Below are 23325 nucleotides of genomic sequence, written 5' to 3'. Positions count from 1 at the left end.
CTTGATCAACTCTGGATCCTCATGTTGTTTCTGAGCTACCTGCTCCAGAAACACGGGTGTAACTTTCATCTGTGCAATCAAAGCACCTGTACCAGTTAACTCTAACTGTAGCCCTTCCTCAACTAACCTGTAGAAGTCCTTCACCACCGGCCTCCTTTCTGCTGTAATGTGGGATAAACTGCCTAATGATTTCTGGCTCAAGGCATCGGCTACAACATTTGCCTTTCCCGGATGATACTGGATCTTGTAATCATAATCACTAAGCAATTCCACCCACCGTCTCTGCCTCAAATTTAACTCCCTCTGACTCAGGATGTGCTGTAGGCTCTTATGATCTGTAAAGATCTCACATTTCACCCCATAGAGGTAATGCCTCCACATCTTGAGTGCAAAGATAACAGCTGCCATCTCAAGATCGTGTGTTGGATAGTTCAGCTCGTGCTTCGTCAGCTGTCTAGAAGCATAAGCTATTACTCTGTCATTCTGCATTAACACACAACCTAATCCCACTCGGGACGCATCACAGAACACAGTGAAGTCGTCATCACTAGTAGGCAGAGCTAACACCGGTGCTGAAGTTAATCTTCTCTTTAACTCTTCAAAGCTCTCTTCACATTGGTCAGACCATGTGAATCTCTGGTTCTTTCTGGTTAATCTGGTCATAGGAGCCGCTATCTTAGAGAAGTCCTGAACGAACCTCCTGTAGTAGCCTGCCAAACCCAAGAAACTCTTGACCTCTGTCACTGTGGTGGGTCTAGGCCAATTGGCTACAGCTTCTATCTTTTTGGGGTCCACTGCTATACCTTGATCTGACACTACATGCCCCAAGAATGAAATGCTCCTTAGCCAGAACTCACACTTGGAGAACTTGGCATATAAACCATGCTCTCTCAAGGTCTGCAGGACTATCCTCAGATGATGGGCATGCTCCTCTGCATTCCTGGAATACACCAAGATATCATCTATGAAGACAATAACAAAGTGATCCAGGTACTCTCTGAAAACTCGGTTCATGAGATCCATGAATGCTGCAGGGGCATTAGTCAACCCGAACGGCATCACTAAGAACTCATAATGCCCATATCTGGTCCTGAAAGCTGTCTTAGGTACATCCTCTTCCCTGATTCTCAGCTGATGATAGCCCGATCTCAGATCTATCTTAGAAAAACAACCTGCTCCTGCTAGCTGGTCGAATAGATCATCGATCCTGGGTAGAGGATACTTATTCTTGGTAGTGACTTTGTTCAACTGCCTGTAGTCGATACAAAGTCTAAGGGATCCATCCTTTTTCTTGACAAACAACACTGGAGCACCCCAGGGTGAGGTACTTGGACGGATGAAACCCTTATCTACCAACTCCTGTAGCTGCTCTTTCAACTCTTTCAGCTCTGCTGGTGCCATCCTGTAGGGAGGAATAGAGATCGGTCTGGTACCAGGCACTAACTCTATCTCGAACTCTATTTCCCTATCAGGTGGTAGTCCTGGAAGCTCATCTGGAAACACATCTGGGAACTCTCTGACTACGGGCACTGAACTGAGGTCCCTAACCTGACTGTCTAGCTCTCTCACATGAGCTAGATACCCCTGACATCCCCTCCTGAGCAACCTACGAGCCTGTAGGGCTGATATCAGACCTCTAGGCGTGCCCCTCCTGTCTCCTCTGAAGACAAACTCAGATCCATCCTCATCTCTGAACGTAACTACCTTGTCTCTGCAGTCCAAGGTAGCACCATATGCAGATAGCCAATCCATCCCTAGAATGACGTCAAAATCTGTCAAATCTAGAACCACAAGGTCAGCTGGAAGGCATCTACCATCTATAAATACTGGACTATGTCGACAGACTGTCTCTGCCAACGATGGATCACACTTAGGGCCACTGACCCATAGGGGACACTCTAACCCAGACGTCATCAAACCCACTCTCTCTATGGCTCTGGGAGCAACAAAGGAATGCGAAGCACCAGGGTCTAACAAAGTATACACCTCAGAACACCCAATGAGGAGATTACCTGACACCACGGTGTTAGAAGTGTTTGCCTCCTGCTGTGTCATCGTGAAAATCCGCGCCGGAGCTAACGGACCTCCACCTCTGGGACCCGCAGATGAAGAGGCTGACCCTCTCCCTCTGCCTCTGCCCTGCGTCATAACTGAAGCTGGTGGCTGTGGCATGCTAGCTGGAGCTGTCTGCTGGGATGGTGCCGTGAAAGATGCCTGAGGGCACTCACGAGCCATGTGTCCCTCCTGGCCGCACCTGTAACATCCTGTAATCCCCAAACGACAAACTCCTCTGTGCGCTTTACCGCACCTACCACACACTGGCACCTCTGAGCCTGAACTCGTGCCACTGCCTAATCCCAGACCTGCTTTAATCTTATTCCAGAACTTGTTCTTCCTCGACTTCTGCGTGGAACCACTCCACTTCTTACCACTGGAAGTTGCTGCACCCTGTGAAGAGGGATCTGACTTACCCCTACCTGGGGTCTTAGAACCAGAAGACTGTGCCGGCTGCTGTTTCACTGTACCCTGTATAATGGCACTAGCCTCCATCCTCCGTGCTAAATCCACCACGGTGTGGAAACTCTCCCTCTCGGCTGCATGGATCAACGAGGAATACCTGGAATGCAGTTTCATAGCATACCTCCTAGCCTTTTTCTGTTCCGTATCATAGGCCTGTCCTGCATACCGCAGCAACTCCAGAAACCTGTCAGTAAACTCATCAATACTCATATCCTCTGTCTGCTTGAGCTGCTCAAATTCTATCATCTTTAGCTCTTTCGAACTATCTGGGAATACCCATCCGGCAAACTCATTAGCAAACTCCTCCCAAGACATGTTATCCAACCTAGGGTCCACATAGACGCCAAACCATTCCTTCGCCTTCTTACATTTTAAAGTGAACCCTGCCATCTGAATGGCTCTGGTATCATCTGCCTCTAGCTCATCTGCTATCATCTTGACTGCTTTAATGTACTCAAACGGATCATCTCCTGATTGATACTTAGGAGCATCTAACTTTAGGTAATCAGTCATCTTTACCTTGCTCCTTACAGATGGGCCAGGTTGAGGTGTTTGGATAACTGGGGCTTCTGGTTGTACCACTGGTGGTGGTGGGGGAGGTGCAGAACTTTCTGGTGTAGAGTATGCTGGACTGGGGTAAAAAGGTGAGGGTGGATACATGGGATATGGTGGATATGGGGGTAATACGGTGGATAAGGCATATATGTGGGATATGGGTGAAAACTAGGATAATCCGATGTACCTCCCATCGAATATCCCGGGCCCTGTGGGTAGGGCTGATAGTGGGGTGGATAACCATACCCCGAGGCCTGACCGCCTCCCTGTGATGATCCCGCATCCTCCTCCATAGTGCCAACACCTAACCCTCCATCCCTTCTTGGATCCACATCCATCTCTTCCCTTGTCTCACTAGATCTTCTTCTCTGTTCTGTCTCCCTCCTGCTTTCATCAAAAGACCTTCTAGGGTCCCTTGATGATCTTTCTCTGCCTGCCCTTTGGGACATAGCTCTTGGCAAAGCAGGGGGACGCCCTTCCATACCCTCATTCTCGGGCGGAGCTCCAGTCAATCTAGCTGATCGACGGGTTCCTCTCATCTTAGCTTCTGAAAACATAACATGAACTTTAGCATCATAGGATCCATGTAACAACATGAACCCTCAACTCATAGCATAGCATATCATAGCATATCATTAAATGCACATGCATAAAATCATGACATTACACATCAAGACAGGACTCAACATCCTATCCTAGTGGACATGATCTTTCTATTGTGCTTGCCCTCTAAAACAACCTCTTTCCGATGTGAGATATCTCTAATCCCTGAGCATCTTAGCTCAGCACACCGTACTCTAGAGGCCCTATGCTCTGATACCAATCTGTAACAGCCCGCTTACCGGACCATCACCGGCACTAGGATCCAGATCGGTTTAAGGCCGCCGGGACCCGTAGTAAGCCTACTGTCAACTCTGTGTACCTGATAAATCCCATACATGATCATACTTAAGCTTAAAACTGTTACTTACTCTTTTTTTTTTTTTTCTTTGCTTGACTATCTTTTCTTTCTGTATAACTTCCACTAAGCCTGGACTATGCATGCTCTGTCTGTATGCACTCGAAGAGTGATACCTGTTATGGTACCATACAATGATTACAGAGATAGAAAGACTACCATGCACCAAGCTTAGCTCATCATCATCACAACATTATCTCAATCATATATAACATCAACATAAAATGATCATGTGCAAAGGGATAAACATACACTAGGGCCAAGCACAATTCTATAACTCAGTACATAACTTACTGTTACATCATTTCTCTACATTACATAAACTCTGTATTGTACATCATTATCATGTCCACTATTCTATACTATATGCCTTTTACCCTTGCTATCTCTTTCTCTTTCTCTTCTCTGAGGCCCTAAAAAATGGGGTTAGGGAGAGGGATGAGCTGCTAAAGCCCAGTGAGCGGAATCTAAAAAAAATCACAGTTAAAACATGCTATCATATGATGCATCACTGCACAAACATTTCACATCTCGGATTGGACATGATCCCAAAACTCCCTCTGTCAGTGCCCGGCCCCCAAAGGAGCTCACACAGGTCTTTCACTAACTACTCATGGTGCCCGACCCTATAAGGGCTCTCACAGGACTCATCCAAGGTACATGCCCGGCCCCAAAGGAGCTCACACAGGACATACAATAATGACAGACTTATGGGCTATTGAGATCGCCTCGGTCCAATCCACATATACAAGTAAGAATGCAATGCATCAACTTGGTGAATACTAATGCAAAGCATCCTACATCAACATGGCATTAATGATGCATGAATCATGCTAAAACAGTTCTTAACTTTTAAAAGAAAGTTCTGTTCCACTCACCTCTGTCAATTGCTGAGCAGTCTCTGTACCTCTAACTCTGTGGGCCTCCTTGGTCTCTCGGGTCCGTACCTACACAGGTGGACTCAAATGAGGACCCAACTTACTTAAACATAACTCCCACTATCTCCCCAAAACCCCTCGAAAACATCATAGGCATGCATGGAAAAATGGGCAAAAGAAGGCTGGACTGGGCACTTTCGGCGGCTGGTTCGGCGGCCGAAACCTCCCTCCAGAGACGAAACTCATGCATGTTCGGCGGCACCTTCGGCGGCCGAAAGTCTCGTCCAGAGACGAAACTCATGCACTTTCGGCGGCCGAACTCCCTCTTTCGGCGGCCGAAAGCCCCTTTCTCACCCAAAAGCCTAGCTTTCGGGGGCAAGGTTTGGCAGCCGAAACTGCCTCCACAAGGGGTTCGGCGGCCGAACCTTGCTTCGACGGCCGAACCTGGATTCTCCAGAAAGGCAGAATCCGAGCACAACTCATGCTCCCAGCCTCCAAACTCCTATCAAACACCCATAACATGCATACCAACACTTCTCAATGAACATATCACATAACTCATGCATATAGAGGCCTAAAAACTAGTTCAAGCCCCAAAAACAACAACAAAACGCATATGAGCAACATATGCTCAAACTCATGCTTATACCCCAAAACATGCCATAAACCTCTCTAAAACTTCTAAAACTTGCTTTAAACATAAGGGGAGGTGAGGATCCATGCTTACCTCTTGAAGAACTAGAGGATTGATGATCCAAGCTTGGAGATAGGAGAAAACTCAATCAAACTCTCCAAGTGCTCAACTTTGCTTCCTTTTGCTCAAATCTCTAAAACAAAGCTCAAATCAAGTTACAACATGCAAGATTTGAGGAAAACATGAGAAATCACACCAAGGAGAGCTTGAACCTACCTTTGACCCAAAAACAGAGTGTTTAACACTCAAGTCTCGGGCAAAGGGGCTTTTGTAGTGGCCAACCGACTCTTCCTTCGGCGGCCTAACGTGCATGCGAAACCATGCAACTTTCGGCGGCCGAACCTGGCTTTTGTCCCCTTGGCCTTTTCATTTCAAAACTCAATTTTCTTACCTCAAACCATGCAAACATGATAAAAACACTTAAAAACATCTTAAAAACCTTTCTTATACCCTTACGGCAAGCTCCGACATCCTCGAATCCCGACTTCCAACGGAAAATCCGCCGGAACGTAGGAATTCTGATACCGGGGTCTAGCCGGGTATTACATGCAACACTGGGGTTAGGGGAAAGGGGTGAGCTAAAAAGCCCAGTGAGTAGAAACATAGAAAACAGTTCATTAATTACATGCTTTCATGAAATGCATCATAGCACAGAGAAATCACATAATCTTGTCCGCCTCGGGGCTTATGCAATATTTATTCCCCACGGACCCTGGTTTCTGAGAGTCTGTCTTTTTGCATGCAACTTTCCTCTCAGAGGATGGACATGACATCAAAAATCCCTCTGTCGGTGCCCGGCTCCCCCATAGGAGCTCACAAAGGCCTGAAACATACATGACATGGTGTTTGGTCCACAGAGAGCTCACATGGACTTTCCTACATGTACTTGTCCGGCTCTCAAAGGACTAAGACAAGACTCGTGACAGATATGGGCTATTGAAGTCGCCTCGGTCCACCCTACCTCAGCATCAACATGAAATAATGCAATGCAACATATTCGTGAATTCTAATGCAATCAACCTACTATACATAATCATGATGCATGCTCATGCTTTGGGCATTAGAATTTCTTAAAATAAAACATTAAGTTTAGTTCTACTCACCTCCTGGCAGACGCCGACTGACTCTGCACCTGCTAGCACTACTGGCCTCCTCGGTCCCTCGGGTCCGATCCTACACAGGTGGACTCGAATGAGGTGCCAAACATACTCTAAACAACTCATAAACATACCCCCAAAAACCCCTCTAAACATCACTAAAACATACATAGAAAACACCCAAGAAACGGCTGGACAGGGCACTTTCGGCGGCACCTTCGGCGGCCGAAAGTCCCTTCCAGAGACGAAACTCGGGTAAGTTCGGCGGCACCTTCGGCGGCCGAACTCTCTCTCCAGAAACGAAAGTCAGGCACTTTCGGCGGCCGAACATTGCCTTCGACGGCCGAAAGTCTGCTTTCAAGCCAAAACTCAACTTTCGGGGGTAAGGTTAGGCGGCCAAACCATGCATCCGTAGGCATGTTCGGCGGCCGAAACCCCAGGACAGAAACGAAAGTCCCTCCTTCGGGGGCACATTCGGCAGCCTAAAGACTGCCTCCCATGCAGGTTCGGCGGCCGAAACTCCTTTCGGCGGCCGAACCTGGTCCCCTCTGGACGACAGGTCCGATTCTGCCAAGCCAAAAATCAACTCAAAACACCCCAAATCCTTACATACTCTCTCCCAAACATGCATACTCACTCCCACATGCATAAAGGAGCATAAACTAACATAAACTCCACAACACAAACATCACATAACATACATTGGGTATAAAACCCACATAAACCTTAAACATGCATTTCTACCCAAACTCAACCATCAAACTCTAAAAAACTTACTTCAAACTTCATTAAACATAAGGAAAAGCAAGGATCTACACTAACCTCTTGGAGATCGAGGGTTGGCGTGACCCGAACCTTGGAGATGTGGAGAATCCAAGCTCCAAAAGCTCCAAGCTCCCAAAACTCCTTTTACGCTTTTAAATCTTCAAACACAAGGGTAGAAATCATGAAAAACTTGAGAGATGGGTAGAGAAAACCCGAAAACGACCAAAGGAAGGCATAAACTCACCTGAGCTCGAGAATGGGGAGGAAACTCACCCATTTCCGATTTGAGGGCCCTTTATAGGTGGCCTGGTCGAAGACCTTCGGCAGCCTAACGTGCCCCCTAAACTCATGCATGTTCGGCGGCCGAACTTGACTTTCGGCGGCCGAACCTTAGCTCGTTCAAACAAGACTTTCGGAGGCCAAAGGCGCTCCCGAAGCCTTCCCATGTTCGGCGGCCGAACTTCACTTTCGGCGGCCGAACCTGGTGAATGCCTCCTTGGTCTTTTCTCTTCAAAACTCAATTCTTTTTCATTTAAAACCATGAGATCAGTAAAGACATTTGAGAAAACACATTTTACCCCTTCTAGAGAGATCCAACCCCCTAGATTCCGCCGGAAGGCAGGAATCCCGATGCCGGATTCTAGCCGGGTATTACAAAAATCATGAAGATTCGAAGGAAGAAGCTCAAAATCGATGGGGGACGGCGGAGAACTCACCTTGGCCGAAAACGGGGAGAAAAGCTCATCCGTTCGGACATGGGGACCCCTTTATAGGTGGCTGGCCAGGCCACTTTCGGGGGCCTAACGTACCTCCGCATGCATGCCATATTTGGCTGCCGAACATAAGGTTCGGCGGCCGAACCTGGACTTCCCTCTCTCATGCCTTCGGGGGCCTAAAGCACTCCCGAAATGCATGCATGTTCGGCAGCCGAACTTGAGGTTCGGCGGCCGAACCTGGGTCTTCCTCCAAGGTTATTTTTATACAAAACTCATTTCCTTTTTTGCTTAAAACCATAAAATACATTAAAACATCTTATGAAAACATGATTTTACCCTTCTAGGGATTTTCGACATCCGAGTTTCCACCGGACGGTGGGAATTCCAATACCGGAGTCTAGTCAGGTATTACATTTTTTATAGACTAAAAGCTGTTTTTAAGCGTTCCTGAATCAATGGTACTTTTTCTATTGTATATTGAACCAAATCAATATCATAGACTTTAGCTTCACTAACCTCTATCCAACACAAGGGGGATCTGCATTTTCTTGCACATAGAGCCTCATAAGGTGCCATACCAATGCTGAAATGATAACTGTTATTGTAAGCAAACTCCACTAATAGTAGTTGATCATCCCATTGGCCACCAAAATCCATGGCACACATACGAAGCATATCTTCTAATGTTTGTATAGTCCTTTCAAATTGTCCATCAGTCTACGGGTGGAAGGCTATACTGAAATTTAAGTGGGTGCCGAGTGCCTCCTATAGCTTCTTCCGAAACTGAGAAGTGAATTGAGGTCTCCTATTTGATTATTATGGAAGCTGGAACTCTATGAAACCTAACTATCTTCCGAACATATAACTTAGCATACTGAGCAACTGAAAAGGTCACCTTCACAAGTAAAAAGTAAGCTTAGTCAAATGATCCACGATTACCCATATAGAGTCATATCCTCTAGTAGTACGGGGTAAACCAGACACAAATTTCATAGTGATCATTTTCTATTTCCATTCTGGAATAGGTATCTCCTGTAGCTTCTCTGAAGGCCTCTGGTGTTCAAAATTCACTTTTTGACATGTTAGGCATTCAGACACAAAGTCTGCAATATCACTTTTCATACCATTCCACAAATATCTGCCTTTTACATCATGATATATTTTTGTGGACCCAAGGTGAATAGTATAAGGAGTATAGTGTACTTCCTGCATGATCTTATCTCTCAAGTCATCTACATTAGGCACACACACCCTTGACCCTTGCATGAGAGCACCATCACCATCAAATCTAAAGTCACAGTCTTTACGTTGTTGTACCTCTTCTATAATTTGCATCAATTGTGGGTCCTTGTATTGTGAATTTTTTATTCTATCTTTGAGGTTTGGTCATACTATAAAGAGTGCTAAGATTGCACCTAATGTAGATATATCAAATTTCAAACACTGGTCCATTAATTCATGTACTTCTTGTATTAAAGGCCTTTCTTTTACTATTATATGTGCAAGACTACTCGATAATTTTCTACTCAAGGCATCTGCCACTACATTAGCTTTTCCATGGTGATACTGAATAGTGCAATCTAATCCTTCAAGAGTTCCATCCATCTTCTCTGCCTTAAATTTGGATCTCTTTGTAGGAAGATGTATTTCAAACTCTTGTGGTCAGTATATATCTTACACGTCTCCCTATAAAGATAGTGTCTCCATATCTTTAATGTAAATATCACAGCCACCATTTCAAGAATCATGGGTGGGATAGTTTTAATCATGTCTCTTCAACTTTAGAGATGCATAGGCTACCACTCTACCATTCTGTATTAAAATACATCCCAACCCAACTCTAGATGCATCATAATACATCATATATCCACCTCCACTAGTTGGTAAGATCAATAAAAGAGCTATAGTTAAATATTCCTTAAGCTTCTGGAAGCTCTCTTCATAAGCATCAGACCAAATAAACTTCACATTCTTCTGTATCAATTGAGTCAAAGGGGCTGCAATTTTAGAGAAATTTTACACAAATCGTCGATAATACCCAATTAGGCCTAAAAAGCTCCGTACCTCTGTGACTGTAATAGGCCTTAGCCAATTAGTCACTGCCTCAATCTTCTTAGAATCAACTTGAATGCCTTCTCTAGAAATCACATGCCCAAAGAATGATGTACTTTGCAACCAAAACTTACATTTAGAAAACTTGGCATACAATTGATGTTTCCTTAAAATCTGTAAGACCATTCTCAAATGGCAAACATGCTCCTCTTCACTTCAAGAATATACTAAGGTATCATCTTTGAACACAATTACAAAGCGATCTAGGAATAGTTTGAATACCCTGTTCATTAGATCCATAAATGTTGCTGGTGCATTAGTAAGTCCAAAAGGCACCAAGAATTCATAATTACCATATCGAGTTCGAAAAGCTGCCTTTAGTACATCCTCTCTCTGTATTCTTAACTGATGATAGCCTGTCCATAGGTCAATTTTTGGATTAGTATTAAGTCTCTTGCAGTTGATCAAATATGTCATCAATTCAAAGAAGCAGATATTTTTTTTTTACTATTACCTATTCAACTTTCTATAATCAATACTCAGTCTTAAAGATCTATCTTTTTTTCTCACAAAATGGATGGGAGCATCTCAAGGTGATGGCTCGGTCGGATAAACCCCTTCTCTAACAACTCCTTTAATTCTTTAAGCTTTGTTGGGGCCATCCTATATGATGGCATAGAGATAGGATTTATGTCTGGCATAACATCTATGCAAAACTCAATTTCTCTCTCAAGAGGCAACCTTGGTAGTTCATCGAGAAAAACATTAGGAAATTCCCTAACCATAGGAACAGTACCCATAATAGGAATTTCTATAGAGGTCTCTCTCACTATCGCCAAATAACCCTGACAGCCTCGCCTCAACATCTTCATAGCTCTAATAGCTGATACTAGGTTATAAGGCACCACATTCTAAATACCATCAAAACTAAACTCCTCAATTATTGGGATGTGAAATATGACTCTTATATCTACAATCCAGTGTGGCATAGTGGGAAGACAACCAGTCCATACCCAAGATTACATCAAAATCCATCATCGGGAGAGGAATTAAATTTATTGGGTGATCTTTGTAATCTGCTCTCACCGAACAATCAGGGAAAACTATAGCCTCATCTATAGCATCACATAGAGAAGTAGCTACTAGTAATGAATATTTTAAAACTACAAGACTCCTATTACCCTTTAAAGTAAAAATAGGATCAATAAACGAGTGTGTAGCACCAAGATCTACTAACACTCGTGCTTCTAAGGAACATACTCGAAGAATAACTACTGCCCCAACATTTGATGTTTGTGCATCATGATGAGTAAAGGTAATATCTCTGGCCTGTCCCTTACCAGTCTGTGCTGAACTTTGTGCTTGTCCTCTACCACTGCTTTTGCCACTCATACTATGTCCCTTATAGCCTCGACTCTGTTGGCCACTAAATTGGCTACCTAGTATGCTAGGAGTACTAAGAAATATCGGTCTGAGTATATTACCAACTCAACTTTGTGATCTAGTCTACTACTCATTAAACATAAAGAAATCTTTGGCAAAAAGTTCCATTTTTCCATATCTCAAATAACTCGCTGAACCCATTGGAAAAGATCCATGATGAGTACACATTGAGAGAAAGGTGCAAAGATGATCCAGTAGAGCTAGAACTACTGCACCCTAAACCCTGTTGTAACGACCCCAAAATGGACCGTCACCGGCGCTAGGATTCAGGTCGGCTTAAGGCCACCAGAACCCGTAGCAAGCCTGCTATACTCTCTGTGTACCTGTAAAACTCATACATAATCATACATTTTCTGTGAAAATAAAAACTCTTTTCTGAACCAAGGCTTAACCTGTGCATGCACTATCTCTGTACTCTGTACTCTGTACTCTGTACTCTGTACTCTGTACCCCTGACTAGAGCTTGCTCTAGATGGGTTAACTCATACCTGTTAAGCCTGGTTTTTCACATACAGGAAAACATATATACATATACAGATCATGTACATAACAAACATCACTAAGTCAAGCACATTGCTAACTTTATACACAACTATTACATCTCTTTCATATTACATGTCCACTCTAAGCTATTACAACTCTCTTTACTCTTTCTGTACTCTGTGGATCTCCTCTGTATACTGTATACTGAGCCTGCAAAACTGGGGTTAAGGGAGTGGGATGAGCTCTATAGCCCAGTGAGTAGAACAGTAAAACATCTCATTAAAATATGATCTCATGGAATGCACCATATCACAGACAATTCACATCAAGGGTAAACCTGTCACCACATAGTCCCGGTAACTCTGCCGTGCCAGGGCGGAGAATCGAGCACCTGGTCTTCCTGTCATATATATATATGTGTATATAATACCTCTGTACTTACCATTGCCAGGGCGTAGTCAAAGGCTCTGGACTTTACTATACCTGCCAGGGCGTAGTCAAAGGCTCCTGGACTTCTCTATACCTGCCAGGGCATAGTCAAAGGCTCCTGGACTTCTCTATACCTGCCAGGGCGTAGTCAAAGGCTCCTGGACTTCTCTGAGAGACTATTGGATCATTCAGCATTCACCCACAACAACAATGAACTATGCAATGCAGCATATTCGTGAATTCTAATGCAAACAACCTGCTGTATACTCATGATGCATGAACTATGCTGAAAGCAGTTTATGTCTCAATTAAAAGTATGAAGTTTAGTTCCACTCACCTCTGGCTATCTGGACTGACTCTGCAGGCTCTGAAACTCTGGAGCAGGACTCACTGCTGCTCTCTCTGGTTCCTCTGGTCTGTGTAAGCACAGATAAACTCAAATGAGGGACCAAACTAACTTATGAACAACTCTATGAAACTCCCTAAGAATCCCCTTAAACTCACTCTAACATCCATGCAAAGCATGGAAAGGAAAGCTGGACAGGACACTTTCGGCGGCAGGTTCGGCGGCCGAAAGTCCTCTCCAGAGACGAAACTCATGCACCTTCGGCGGCCGAATCTCTACTTTCGGCAGCCGAACCCTTTTGGGGGCAAGTTTTAGAGGCTGAAAGGCACTCCAGGACGAATGTTCTTAAGGGGGGAGAATGTAATACCCGGCTAGAGTCCGGCATCGGAATTCTACTTTTCGATGGAGTTTCGGATGTCGGACGTCTTTAGAAGGGTTCGAGTGATGTTTTTCTAACATGTTTTAGGTATGTTTCATAGTTTTAAAGCATAAGGAAATGAGTTTTTGAATGAATTGAACCAAGGCAGAAAAGCCAGGTTCGGCCGCCGAAGTTGAGGTTCGGCCGCCGAACATGCATGGCTTTCGGTTTCACGTGTGGCCGCCGAAGGTGGTCTGGCCAGCCACCTATAAAAGGCCCTCAGTCGGTTGAAAGGATAAGGCACGCCGATTCCTTTCAATTTCTGAGGTGAGACTCTGCCCTTCTTGAGTATGTTACATGTTTTCATCAAATCTTGCAAAGGTTTGATTAGTTTTTATGTTATTTTGAAGGTTTTAAGCTTAAAACTCAAAGTTGTGAAGTTTGGAGAGTTTGAAGGAGAGTTGCTCCAAAACTCCACGTTAGGATCGTTCATCATCTTGGTTTCAAGAGGTAAGTGAAGATCCTGACCTTGTTTTTATGTTTTCTGAAGGTTTTATGAGGTTTTGGGAGAGAGTGGCATGAATAGGGTTTAAGGAGAGTTTTTGATAGTTTTGTGAGAAAAGCTTGTTTGTGTGTTATTTGTTTTATGTGTTTGGGGTTGTTAGGTAGGTTTTGACCCCTTTGAGCATATACTTGGGTATATGCAAGTTGAGGAATTGAGGTGGTTGAGATTGAGAGGGTTTTGGTGCTTTTGGCGAGAGGCAGAGCAAGTTTCTGCCTTGCGGATGAACTCAGGTTCGGCCGCCGAAGGTACATTCGGCCGCCGAACCCATGAGGAGGTGGCTTCGGCTGCCCAAGCTTGCCCCCGAGCTTTTGGACTTTCGGCTCTGGAGGGGAGTTCGGCCGCCGAAGGTGCCGCCGAAGGTTAGAGACTTTTAAAACAAACAATTAACACATAAAAAGAAGGAAACCCCGCCATCTCAATGGCCCTACTATCATCAGCTCCCAACTCACTGGTTATCATCCTAACTTATCTGAGGTATTCAAATGGATCATCTCCCGTGTTGTATTTAGGAGCATCCAATTTCAAGTACTCTGTCATTTGCACTTTACCTCCAGATGAGCTAGGTTGATGTCTGTCAACAACAGGGGCTACTGGTTCTGGTGGTGGGGGTACTGGGTCATTTGGCTCTAGGTGTGCTGCACTTGGATGGGTAGGGGAAGGTGGATGCATAGGATATGGTGGATAATAAGGAGGATAAGGCATATATGGCATGTAAGGAGGATATGGGACAAAACTAGAGTACTCCGACATACCTCCCATCGGATACTCTGGGTCCTGCGGAAAGGCTGGATAGCCAAAATCTGAGGCCTGAGCGCCTCCCTGCGACTCTCCCATACCTTCCTCAAATCTGCCTATACCCATGCTGTCATCTCTAGACTGGTCAATCTCCATAGCCTCCCTCCTTTCCTCTGATCTTCCTCCCCTAGCTGTTCCCCTTCTGCTCTCGTCGACAGACCTTCTAGGGTCTATTGACATACCTTCCCTGCTAGATCTCTGAGACCTTGCCCTCGGCAATGCAGGAGGACGAGCAGTTGGTCTTTCACTATCTGGTGGGACTCCAGTCAATCGAGCTGATCGACGAGTTCCTCTCATCTTTACTCTCTGAAAAACAACACAGAAGATAACACTTTAGCACATAAACATCACATATCAATAAGGCACATGCATAACTCATGGTATTAAACAGATAGGACTCAACACCCTATCCTAGTGGACATGATTTCCTCTTGTGCTTGACCTCCTCTAGCCTCTATGAGCCCGACACTCTCTCGATAGGTCCGACCATGTGAACCTAGGACTCTGATACCAATCTGTAACGACTCCAAAATGGACCGTCACCGGCGCTAGGATTCAGGTCGGCTTAAGGCTACTAGAATCCGTAGCAAGCCTGCTATACTCTCTGTGTACTTGTAAAACTCATACATGATCATACATTTTCTGTAAAAATAAAAATTCTTTTCTGAACCAAGGCTTAACCTGTGCATGCACTATCTCTGTACTCTGTACTCTGTACTCTGTACTCTGTACTCTGTACTCTGTACTCTGTACCCCTGACTAGAACTTGCTCTAGATGGGTTAACTCATACCTGTTAAGCCTGGTTTTTCACATACAGGAAAACATATATACATATACAGATCATGTACATAACAAACATCACTAAGTCAAGCACATTGCTAACTTTATACACAACTATTACATCTCTTTCATATTACATGTCCACTCTAAGCTATTACAACTCTCTTTACTCTTTCTGTACTCTGTAGATCTCCTCTGTATACTGTATACTGAACCTGCAAAACTGGGGTTAAGGGAGTGGGATGAGCTCTATAGCCCAGTGAGTAGAACAGTAAAACATCTCATTAAAATATGATCTCATGGAATGCACCATATCACAGACAATTTACATCAAGGGTAAACCTGTCACCACATAGTCCCGGTAACTCTGTCGTGCCAGGGCGGAGAATCGAGCACCTGGTCTTCCTGTCATATATATATATGTGTATATAACACCTCTGTACTTACCATTGCCAGGGCGTAGTCAAAGGCTCCTGGACTTTACTATACTTGCCAGGGCGTAGTCAAAGGCTCCTGGACTTCTCTATACCTGCCAGGGCGTAGTCAAAGGCTCTTGGACTTCTCTATACCTGCCAGGGCGTAGTCAAAGGCTCCTAGACTTCTCTGAGAGACTATTGGATCATTCAGCATTCACCCACAACAACAATGAACTATGCAATGCAGCATATTCGTGAATTCTAATGCAAACAACCTGCTGTATACTCATGATGCATGAACTATGCTGAAAGCAGTTTATGTCTCAATTAAAAGCATGAAATTTAGTTCCACTCACCTCTGGCTATCTGGACTGACTCTGCAGGCTCTGAAACTCTGGAGCAGGACTCACTGCTGCTCTCTCTGGTTCCTCTGGTTTGTGTAAGCACAGATAAACTCAAATGAGGGACCAAACTAACTTATGAACAACTCTATGAAACTCCCTAAGAATCTCCTTAAACTCACTCTAACATCCATGCAAAGCATGCAAAGGAAAGCTGGACAGGACACTTTCGGCGGTAGGTTCGGCGGCCGAAAGTCCTCTCCAGAGACGAAACTCATGCACCTTCGGCGGCCGAATCTCTACTTTCGGCAGCCGAACCCTTTCGGGGGCAAGTTTCGGAGGCTGAAAGGTACTCCAGAGACGAAAGTCTCTAACTTTCGGCGGCACCTTCGGCGGCCGAACTCCCCTCCAGACCCGAAAGTCCAAAAGCTTGGGGGCAAGCTTGGGCAGCCGAAGCCACCTCCTCATGGGTTCGGCGGCCGAATGTACCTTCGGCGGCCGAACCTGAGTTCATCCGCAAGGCAGAAACTTGCTCTGCCTCTCGCCAAAAGCACCAAAACCCTCTCAATCTCAACCACCTCAATTCCTCAACTTGCATATACCCAAGTATATGCTCAAAGGGGTCAAAACCTACCTAACAACCCCAAACACACAAAACAAATAACACACAAACAAGCTTTTCTCACAAAAATATCAAAAACTCTCCTTAAACCCTATTCATGCCACTCTCTCCCAAAACCTCATAAAACCTTCAGAAAACATAAAAACAAGGTCAGGATCTTCACTTACCTCTTGAAACCAAGATGATGAACGATCCTAATGTGGAGTTTTGGAGCAACTCTCCTTCAAACTCTCCAAACTTCACAACTTTGAGTTTTAAGCTTAAAACCTTCAAAATAACATAAAAACTAATCAAACCTTTGCAAGATTTGATGAAAACTTGTAACATACTCAAGAAGGACAGAGTCTCACCTCAGAAATCGAAAGGAATCGGCGTGCCTTATCCTTTCAACCGATTGAGGGCCTTTTATAGGTGGCTGGCCAGACCACCTTCGGCGGTCACACGTGAAACCGAAAGCCATGCATGTTCGGCGGCCGAACCTCAACTTCGGCGGCCGAACCTGGCTTTTCTGCCTTGGTTCAATTCATTCAAAAACTCATTTCCTTATGCTTTAAAACTATGAAACATACCTAAAACATGTTAGAAAAACATCACTCGAACCCTTCTAAAGACGTCCGACATCCGAAACTCCATCGGAAAGTAGAATTCCGATGCCGGACTCTAGCCGGGTATTACACCTGTCCAGTATTGGAACTATAGCTTGATTTGTGCGCTCCAAGAGTATATATATAATAACAAAAAATGACATATATATATATATATATATAGTCTGAGAAATTAAAAAGATAATATAGTTTGAACACTTAATTTGTGCAAACCGAGTGACGACGACGGACAATCTTAGTATCTATGCAAATCTCGTGTGGAGAGGAATTTAAAGAGACCAATTTTGCTTGAAATAGTGGTCGAGAGAGGGAGAAATCGAAGAGAGAGAGAAATGGAAAATAGAAGACGAAAAAGAAAAAAAAAAAGAAAACAAAGGAGAAGGGAAGTCGCGCTAAAAAAAAAAAAAATAAGAGTGGGTTCAATTTGATTTAAATAATCTGATTCGATCCATTCAATTCAGCGATGCCATTTGACTAATTCAATTTAATAGGTCCTTTTTTTTTTCAATTTAAAATTTTATTTTTAATTTTTTTTAGCTCTAGTCTAATACCATAAATAAATTTAAAAAAAATCCGTAAAAATTTGTGGAAATTCAAAATATTTTAAAAATATTTAAATAATTTAAGAACTTTAAAAATTTTACCAATAATATAATAAAATAAGTAAAATAAATTTTGGATTGTTACAAATAAAATTCCCAGATCGTCGGTTATTCTAAGTAAAGAAGGGCCACTATTAGACTTAGATCGTCCATGAATTGCTTAAATATTTTAATTTTCCGTTTGTTTTTTTTTTTTTAATCAAAGAAAGGAAAGTTTCATTAAAAGGTTAAACAATACAATCCAAGAAATTAAGTACAAGCCCAAGGCCTTGAGAACCATAACTAAGAAGAACAAGAGTTTTTAAGACCCAAAATATAACAACCTAATGGAGAACAGACCTAAAAACCCATACCTGACAGGCCTGAAACATGATCTGGATTACATTACAGAAAGAGCCGCACTTCATCTCCATCAGCTCCGATCGCTGTTAGCTCCCACAACAATAGCCAGAGGCTTTAAACCACGTACTGAAGAAAGAGAGAGCAAGAGATCGGTCACATGCAGAGAACAACAGCGTAAAAAGTTCATACAACTCTGAAACAAGCTAGAAGAAAGGGAATAGGAAACGTCCAAGATCGCCTCTCGTTTCCACCGCTAGGGCCAACGGAAGCCACCTCCAGAAGATCGATGCCCGCGTAAGGAAGATGAAAGCTCTTTGGCAGCAAGCCATCTCTACCTCCAGACGCCGACATGCAAACATGGGAAGCACAAATGGAAAGGCCTTGATCTGAAACAAAAATAAGAAAACAAGCAAAGAAACCAAACAACAGGCAGATGTAAACTAATCTTCCTTACTATAAAAGCTCAACCTGCCAACAGGAGGCTTTAGGATTGCCACATGTCTCGACGATTCCTCAATAGGTAAACAATCTGATTGACTTTCTTCAAGGAACTCCTTTTCTCTAAAAATAGTAGGAACGTCATTAATGCTCTTTGCAGACAAAAAACAATCTCGATCTCCGCTGTCCTTTGTCTACTTTGTAACTTTCGATCGGTTGGGGGAGGATTCTAGCAATGTAATCTGTAAGGTTTCTTTGATATGCGAAGAAGAAGGGGTTTGGTGATTAGCCGGTGGACAAGAGAAAGGGATGGTTGATAATGCATTTGGTGGAAGGACTGTGGTTTGGTAGTGCTTGGGTCAGGTATTGGGATGGGCAGGGTTACCTTGGGATAAAGTCAGCTTTCATCCAAGGACCAAAGCCTGGTTTCTCCTCCCCTGTCACTTCAGAATCCTCTTCCTGAGGGAGCATTGCAAAATCTACTGATATGTTCCATAATACCACAGCGAAAGCAAATGTCTAGGAGACTCTCATACTGGATTTTAATCCAATTTTCTATTCCATCATGCTTCTTATTGATAAATTCGAGAACGAGTGGCTTCTCAGTAGAAATGAGCACTCTTATCCGAAGAAAGCTGGGATAACTGATAAGTCCTTCTTAGGTAAGGTCAGCCTCCATGAACAACCCAACCATATTTCTAATGGCCCGTGCATTTGTAACATTGATATGATTAGGAGGGATGCCATGGATTTGAATCCAGAAAGGGGTTTGTGAGAAGTCCAAATCATCCAAAGCCATATCTGGAGGCCATTCACGAAGACAAATATGTTGATTGTTTACCGACCATGGGCAATTTTTCAGCACATACTTCACATCCACTTCATATTTAAAAGAAAAAATAAACAGATTTTCTTTTTGGCAGCAACTTGAAAGCTACAGCGAAGGTGCCAGGATTTGCTCATAACTATATTGGCACTATAGAATTTTGAGGAGATGATTTTGCCAATCAAGACTTGGCGATTTTGAAGTTGATCAGAGAAAGATGTATCAACTTGCAGAGTTAAGATATTTTCATTACATTTAAGCCGTTGATCTTTTAAATATATAAACAAGTTTAAATAATGTGCAATCGGTATAAAAAAAACAAATGAAAAATCTGAATCCATGTAAAACCAAATGATATTTTCTCTAAAACCATTGCAATTGGATTACAAAAGACAAGAACCAAAAATCTTTATAAAAATCATTTATATTTAAATTTTTTTACAGAAAATATTTTTCATAAAAGAATTTATTTTTTATTATTTAATTTTAATTTAAAAAATAAAATATATTAATAAATTTATATATAAAAATATTAATAAAATTCTCAAATATATAAAATATTTTTTTTGAAAAGAAACAAAAATATTCTTTTAAAATAATTTAATTTTTTTTCTTTAATTAAAAAAATATTTTCTGATAAATTTGATTTTCCTCTTACTCTATTGATAAATCTAATTTTCTTCTTATTCCATTATACGGGTCTCTCAATATTCAATTTGATGAAAGAACCTGTAAAATAAGGAAAAGATGGTAAGGGGTTTATCGGGAATGCCCTCCATGGAGACTCTCCGACGTTCAAGTCAAGTTTATAAACTAGTGTAATATAGATAGGTAAGAATTACAGAGAAAAAATAAAGTAAAAAAATATGGAGTCGAGAAAAAAGCCCCCTTTCTATTTGCTCGTGACGTATATCTGCTTTTCTGCTACAATGCTAGCTGTGTCTGTCACTCAGCTCCATACGTACGGATGTGTCGGGATCCTATTCATATCAAGTGGTCATTTAATTCTTTCCGACGTGTATGTGGATAAGACTGCAAGGTGATTGGACCTACTCCTCTACTTCTTATCACGTCACCTGGTTAGGCTCCCTTTAAATGGGCCCGCGCGGGTGACCCGTCCGGCCTGCTTCACCTTGCCGGGCTGAGGCACGCTGCGTGGGGCTGATTGATTTTGAAAAAAGCCTGGTGGGCCTTAGGCCTGCGTCCTTCTTTAAGGCTTGACCTTACCTTCAAGTACCGGAAGTCCGATGGTCAATTATTTTCGATTAGTTAATTTTTTTAATATTTCAAATGGTAGAAAATATAGAAATATAAACAAATCTTACCTTAATAGCTTTAGTATTTTTTTTTTAATAAAAAAAGAAAGCGTCGCCTAGTCCTAAAATGAGATTCCTTGGAAACTTTACAGGCGAAGGCGTTCCTTGTCATTTCAAAACGCCATTGCAAGTTTATTACATGATGCAGTTATACTTTTATTTCACTCCAAGGCCCAAAGGATCACTTTATTCTTTGCTCAATTCTTTCATATTTTTCTTTAATCTTATAATGCTTTCTACTAGTATGTCGTCTTAAACTTCTGTCTCATCTTCCCAATCTTACTCTGGGAGAAGGAAATGGCTTCTGCTATCATGTTCTCATGCCAAATCCCACAGCAGACCCTCTCCTTCAAACCCATGGTCGCCGCAGCAACGCCTGCAGCCATGCCCTTTAAACTTTCATCTCAGGCAGCCTATAAAAATACAAAAATGGGGCAGCAGAGAATCTGTTTAAGAAGGCATGAACAGAACAAACCTTTCCACAATCGGAGGCTCGACTTGATCGTGCCATCAGCAGCTGAAAGTGATGATATTACATTGGATCAGATTTCTGCAGCAGATACAATCAGGAATTTCTATGCCTGCATCAATGAGAAAAAGTTAAAAGAACTAAATGAGTACATTTCAGATGATTGCTGCTTTGAGGATTGCACATTTATATCCCCAATTCAAGGCAAAAAGGTCTCCTCTTCATACTTCTATAAACTTCTTCTGTACTTGATATAACATTAACTTTTGATTTTTCTCAATCGAATTGCTGCAGGAAGTTATGCGTTTCTATCAACAGCTCACCACAGGCATGGGCCAGAATGTGAAGTTCATCGTTGAACATGTTTGTGAAGATAATGAATTCACAGCAGGAGTAAATTGGCACATGGGTATGATGATCTAACATTACTTTGCTCTAATTTCCATTTATTTTTACTAACAAATCTAAGATCCATAAGGACCTTAAGGAAATGATGAATCTTTGTACTGTGGTAGAATGGAAAAAAAGACCACTACCTTTCACAAGGGGCTGCAGCTTTTATGAGTGCTCACAGATCGGGGACCGACTAGTAATAAAGTACCTTTCAAATTAATTGAATGCTCAACCTAGTAAGTCCACTAGGAAACATCAGCTTCTCACTAATTGATACTTTGCTGCAGGAAAGCTCGGGTCGTAGTTGAATCACCAATCAAACCGGGAGGCATGTTGCTGGTAAGCTCCCAGAATGACATGTTCTTCCTTAGAACAATTCTTCTAACATGATTTGAACTAATGGTTTCCTTCTTCACGTGGCTTTCTTGCATTGTGGAATTCAGAGTCTGTTAAAGAATGTGACTTCAATATTCGACGATTTCCCAAATTTTGCAGAATGTAGGTTAACATTCATTACACTTAACCAAACAGAACCTATTCTAAAACACATTGCATGATGACAATATGCTGCTTCCATTCCTTCATTTGTGCAGGGTTCCTAAAGAGTACTCATGTCATTGTCCGGTTCTTACTCAAGATTTACTCAAGACTTCTAGCACCTATTGTCAATCCACTTCTGGCAGGCTACATCAAAATATGGAATTTCATGGCCCGAGGGTTTGTCTTTGCTCTAAACATTCTACTCAACATTTCAAAGAAATTTTTTGGGTAGGAAACACCAACAAAGATCCTTATGTACAAAAATGCATACGGGTTTGCATCGTCAATCACTCATCATCATCACCATTGTGGCATGACAACATTGAGACCAATGAGAAAGCAAGCAGAATGATCACCTGGAAGGAACGAAAGGATATTTCTTTGTCATTAAACTCGCCCTCCTCCTTTAGAACTGTTAATCTCTTGTTTCTTTGGAGTTGAAGTAGCAATAATACCTGGTTTTTAAGAGCATGTCAATGTCTAGAATAGAAAATTCTTGAATTTATTCAATTAGAACAATAACAAGACCCTAGTACCCTATGATCCTGCCACAAGATAGACTTGTTCGAATTTGTAATTCAATGAAAATAATAATGCTGCTATTCCACGCATGGGACTTCTGGTTATTGTGTGTGCTTCTGTTTCAAGAACTATTGTGAGAGACAAGCAGAGAATAAGCAGAGAGACATGTTAAGGAAATAAATATTGTGAAAGATAGCTCATCAGACAAAGGAATGAGACGCCCATGGCCACTGCAATTTTTAGTTGCGCAATTTGATTCAGGATTGAACTGGAACTAAAAGCTAGAACCCTTGCAAAGAAAAACCCACCAAGTGGAAAGCCAGAGTTCGGCTCATTTCATCGGATGCACCAAAAAGATGAAGACTTTAAACGAAGATCATCACTACCAAGAACTAATCAATAATAACCCAGAACTTCCAATTGTAAGGAGCAAGAAAAGAAAAGGAATCCCAACAGGA

At 42.6% G+C, this 23325-nt stretch overlaps 1 protein-coding gene and 1 long non-coding RNA gene across 3 annotated transcripts; one reads left to right on the top strand and one right to left on the bottom strand.

Moving 5' to 3' along the window:
* Positions 1–20930: 20930 nt before the first annotated feature.
* LOC122723426 lies at positions 20931–22790 on the bottom strand. Of its 2 annotated transcripts, none has more exons than XR_006350367.1 (3): positions 22702–22790; positions 21419–22251; positions 20931–21319 (listed from the first exon to the last, which is right to left on the bottom strand). It is a non-coding gene; the product is annotated as an uncharacterized LOC122723426 (long non-coding RNA). The 2 variants fall into 2 exon arrangements; XR_006350369.1 differs by having other exon boundaries at positions 21419–21524; positions 22702–22789.
* LOC110622415 lies at positions 21241–22956 on the top strand. The gene is made up of 6 exons (XM_021766912.2): positions 21241–21624; positions 21707–21821; positions 21928–22009; positions 22093–22144; positions 22249–22303; positions 22399–22956. The coding sequence occupies exons 1-6, from the start codon at positions 21241–21243 to the stop codon at positions 22575–22577; spliced, it is 867 nt and encodes a 288-aa protein (XP_021622604.1). The 3' UTR covers positions 22578–22956.
* The last annotated feature ends 369 nt before the right edge of the window (positions 22957–23325 follow it).

The sequence above is a fragment of the Manihot esculenta genome, chromosome 1, assembly GCF_001659605.2.
Source record: "Manihot esculenta cultivar AM560-2 chromosome 1, M.esculenta_v8, whole genome shotgun sequence".
Classification (NCBI taxonomy): Eukaryota; Viridiplantae; Streptophyta; class Magnoliopsida; order Malpighiales; family Euphorbiaceae; genus Manihot; species Manihot esculenta.
Note: the sequence above shows the minus strand (reverse complement) of the source record. Positions and strands in the feature narration are given on the sequence as shown.

Coding starts and splice junctions, on each gene's coding strand:
- LOC110622415 (XM_021766912.2), top strand. CDS start 21,241: ATGGCTTCTGCTATCATGTTCTCATGCCAAATCCCACAGCAGACCCTC. Junction 21,822..21,927: donor AGGAGTAAATTGGCACATGG/GTATGATGATCT, acceptor GTACTGTGGTAG/AATGGAAAAAAAGACCACTA. Junction 22,145..22,248: donor AACCGGGAGGCATGTTGCTG/GTAAGCTCCCAG, acceptor TGTGGAATTCAG/AGTCTGTTAAAGAATGTGAC.